Source organism: Bison bison, unplaced genomic scaffold, assembly GCF_000754665.1.
Source record: "Bison bison bison isolate TAMUID 2011002044 unplaced genomic scaffold, Bison_UMD1.0 scf7180017864145, whole genome shotgun sequence".
Classification (NCBI taxonomy): domain Eukaryota; kingdom Metazoa; phylum Chordata; class Mammalia; order Artiodactyla; family Bovidae; genus Bison; species Bison bison.
The window spans coordinates 9,665,204-9,669,489 of record NW_011494717.1 but is presented as its reverse complement, the minus strand read 5'-3'; the positions used below and the strand labels follow the sequence as shown (position 1 = coordinate 9,669,489).

The following is a 4,286-nucleotide window of genomic DNA, read 5'->3' as shown; positions in this document are numbered from 1 at the left end:
CTTACCCTTTAAAGCCAGTAAATAACCCTGGGTACACAGGTTTGTCTTTTTAATATCAACTTTAATGAGAGATAATTCACAAACCATAAAATTCATCCTTATAGGTGCATAAATCAGTCATTTTTAGAATAATAGAGAGTCATGTACCATTACTACTAATTTTAGAACATTTTCATCACCTCAAAAAGAAACCCCTACCCACTGATTACTTAAAAAGCATAGTACCATTCCAATGAAATGTCCAACTAACCTAGTCTTCTCTGTCTTACTTATATCCAGGTCTTCAGCTTAGTCAGAAAACAGCAAGATTTGTAGAAAGTAAAAATAAAAGACCTTTTAAAAGAAGAGCTAAATCAAGAATGTAGTATCTCTAGTAAGAAAATGTTCAAAAAATGATGGGGATATGCTCCAAAGACAACTTGACAGAGCTCCCAATGACAAAGGCTAGAACAACTGAGCAAAAGAATTAATGAACACAGTTCATTGAGGATTATGACTCTAAGAATAAAATAAATGCCTCAAAATTCATACTGATAAAAATAAACAGATAATTGGCAGGGAAGGGGTAATGCTTCTTTACAGAAGAATTAAATGACTAAGTATAGGAGGAAAAGGGAAATTAAAAATCACTCTTATCCAAGAACTACTATAACAATTATTGCAGGCAAGAACCATTAATGGAGGTTGAAATTAACAGACAAAAGTAAGATGAGAAACAGAACATCTGCACAATGTCAAACACACTGCACAATGTACTTACTAATTACAAAGGGAAAATCAGTTTCACAGTGGCAAAACCTGGTACACACAATCTTAATGATGTACTGAAAATCATACATCCCTTCTGTAATACTGAGGGCGGGTATCAGAGTGAGAAATACTCACTCTGATAAAAGGAAAACATTAGACAAACCCATATTGAGCAATATTTTACAAAGTAACTAACCAATGCTATCTTTAAAAGCTTCAAAATCATGGAAGACAATGAAAGACAAGAACTGTCACAGATTTGGAAGATAAGGTACACATCACAACTAAATGCAATCTGTATCATGGATTGGATTCTGGACTGAAAAAGGACATTAACAGGAAAACTGGTAAAATTCAAATAAGACTTATAGAACAATTATCAGCATGTAACAGCATTAATTTTCTGTAGCATTTTTGTAACTATTCTTTAAGTAAATCTATTTCCAAATAAAAAGTTGGTTTTTTTTAATGCAACATTTCTAGGCATGAGATATTACTGTTTCAACTCCATTGTGAAAAATGACTCATTTTGGACTAGCAATTATAATTTTCCTATTAGGAGAGACTATCAAATAATGTCAGATTCACAATCTCAAATCCCAACTCTTACAGTGCATACTGAATCACAGAACACAGAACAAGAAAACAAGTCAATGATGAAAAACACACTAGCTAAAAACCACATGGCACACTGTTAACAAAGAGATATGCCTTAATCACACACACACACACACACACACCATTCTGATCATGAGGCAATGGCCCACAGCACAACTAAATAACCTGAAACATAAAATGTCAACAACTGGACAAAACCAACTTAACACATAAGGGCATGACTTGATGAATTTTTGTGGTGTTCAACTTTTACAAGCCTGGTGAGAAAGGTCTGTTATGAGGAAATGGATGAATTGGTTCTGGTACATACCCCGATTTCAAGTCAGTTATCCTCAAACAGTTTGTAGCATCCAGTCCTACTTTCCCATTACGGACCACGCTAGATATGAACGGGGAGAGCATTGGAGAAATTCGGTTCAAGGCCACTTCTGGAGACATTTTAACTTGCCTTGCAAATCACCACTGAAAGAAGAAGGAAAGAATGATGATCAGAATATCCAAAGGAACTAGAATAACAACCTTCCTGGAAACTGGTGCAGTACACAGAAGTGTCTCCTGCTTGATACCTCATCTCCTGTCTTATGGTAGCCTCTTGCACTGACCCTCCAAAAGAGCCTAGCTCACTATTGCTCGCCTACTCAAGACACAGACTTTGCAGGAGGAGCAGCAACCCCTGAAATCTAACTGCCTCCCCCTTTTCAAAGCCAGTTTCTGTGCTGCCACACTCTACTTAAAAGCTGCCCTACTCTGTCTTACAACTGGCAGGTCCTTCCTTCTCAAGAAGGGTTTACTGACAATCCTCTCCCCTGACACAAAAAAACACACATGCTGCTAGGTTAGGAGACCCCCCCTCTGTGTCCCCACAAAGAGAAAGAACTTGATTGATAAAACTGCAAAATTTCAGAAGAAGCAAATATACTTGCAATTATTACTTACAAGGTATTTACCTGTAGGTGTATTTACTGATACACCTCTTTCTTATTTCCCCTCCACAGTATAATTACCTGCTTAGTGATCTATTCCCTGCAGAACTGTCTTGACTCTCTAGTGTTTAACAGAAGTACCTAGTACACCATAAGCATCAAGAAGCATCTTTTAATAAAGATGAATAAGGAGACAAGAGCTACAGAAATATTTAGATATGAAGAAAAGATATTATGCCCTCAAAAAATCTTGTAGAAAATAGCATATGTGAGATGTAGCAAAAATCTAGGTAACCATTAAATCATGAAAACACACACCTATCCAGATATTAAGCAGCACAAACTATCATAGATCTAAAAGTTTTTGACTCTAAGGCACTAAGAAATTCTTACACTTGAAAATACAAAAGTAAAACCAATAAATCATCTCTAAATTACTTGGAAACCCATGGGGCTGGTGGAGGGAGTACATGAATTCCTCTTAATAGATTTCTAAATGAAAGCCTCCACTTTAAGAGGTGAATAAGTCAATTTAAATGATCATTTTCTTCCTCAATCTGAAAGGATAATCCCACATCAAAAGCAAATTAATTTCCTGCAAGTTACAATTGCAAGTAAATGATGTGCTCATTCTAGTTTTCATATACTATGCCCTATGAGGATTTACAGCTCCCTGATAAATGCTGAAAACTAGTACCCATTTTAAACATTTCAGAGTAATAAAGGGCAAAAAAATAAATAACAATCATAAAAACAAATAATAACAAAAAACCCACTGTGACCCTACATACTGATGACACCCAAAAGTATCTCTGAAGTAGAAAAAGCTTTATACTTTAGTGTTCAAATCATCTTTTCTGCAAATATAAAACAAGGTCCTCCTCTGACCACTTAACAGATGGCCTCCCACCACCATTTCAATATGTCATCACAAAATAAGAGTAAACATCTAATGCACTGTATTATCAGTCATAAAAATCAAGTACATTTTGTAACACTTTATCACTTATAAAGAGCTTCCATAAACATTAGTGTACTTGACCTCCACAATTCTGGATGGTAAGGCATATATTAGAATTCCCATTTTACAGATGACATAACTTACAATTTGTCTTTGAATAGTATACTAGACCTATTATCCCTTTGAAGTCTATTTTTTTTCCTATTTCTGCAACATTTCCACTTTTATTTCTGCTTATTGATGTCACAGTTCTTGAAAGGATGCTTATCTAGATCATATGCAAAACAGAAATAGTCATTTTGGATAAAAGCAAAAGGACCTTACCTACACTACAAAATTATTCTTCCATGTGTTTTCCCATAATACCTATTATTATTTCATCACTCATTTCTATGAAAAATGGAAACAGAACCAAGACATTCTCAAAATCTACTGAATATCAGGCACTATACTACCCATCTCTAGCTGAAATTTCATTTACTTCCCAACAACTAACTCATCCTCTGTTTAATATTACTGTTCCCATTTCAAAGATAAGAAAACTAATGTTGAGCAAGACTAAGTAACTTAATCAAAGTCACAAACCTACCAAGCAGGACTGGAATTTAAATCCAGATCTCCCTCAAAGTCCACTATACCTAACTTCTTCTCAAATAAATACCAAAGAGAAAAGCATCAAAGTGAATTTGTTTTTTTAAAAAGTATACATCTAGTAAAATGAATAAAAAAGTCATGAATTTAGACTAACGGTTGCTTGACAAATAGAAACAAATTAGACTAATGTTGGCCTACTGCTGAAGCTGGCCTAAGTGATTCACTAGGTAAAATGCTACAGGGAACAAACCTGCTCCAGAAACCAAACTATACTTAAGGTGACAACACCCCATCCAATTCAACAACTGTCATGACCTTAGAATGACACCTGAAGGAATGAATCTGTCTTTGTTTCCTGAACAGCCATAATACTATCTTTTGACAGTGCAAGATTTTATGCAGCATTAAAATGTTACAAGCACAGCTGCTGTGACTTCTCT

At 35.1% G+C, this 4,286-nt stretch overlaps 1 protein-coding gene across 4 annotated transcripts in view; it reads right to left on the bottom strand.

Annotated features, from left to right (window-relative positions):
- Positions 1-4,286, bottom strand: part of BRE (brain and reproductive organ-expressed (TNFRSF1A modulator)) — a 474,306-nt gene that overhangs the window by 418,587 nt on the left and 51,433 nt on the right. For 3 of the 4 annotated variants that reach the window (XM_010840665.1, XM_010840664.1, XM_010840666.1), the window contains one exon: positions 1,679-1,830. In XM_010840665.1, the coding sequence (XP_010838967.1) occupies positions 1,679-1,806 (128 nt within the window). In that variant the 5' untranslated portion in view covers positions 1,807-1,830. Of the gene's footprint in view, positions 1-1,678; positions 1,872-4,286 lie in introns of those variants that run through there. The other variant, XM_010840663.1, reaches the window with a different exon arrangement.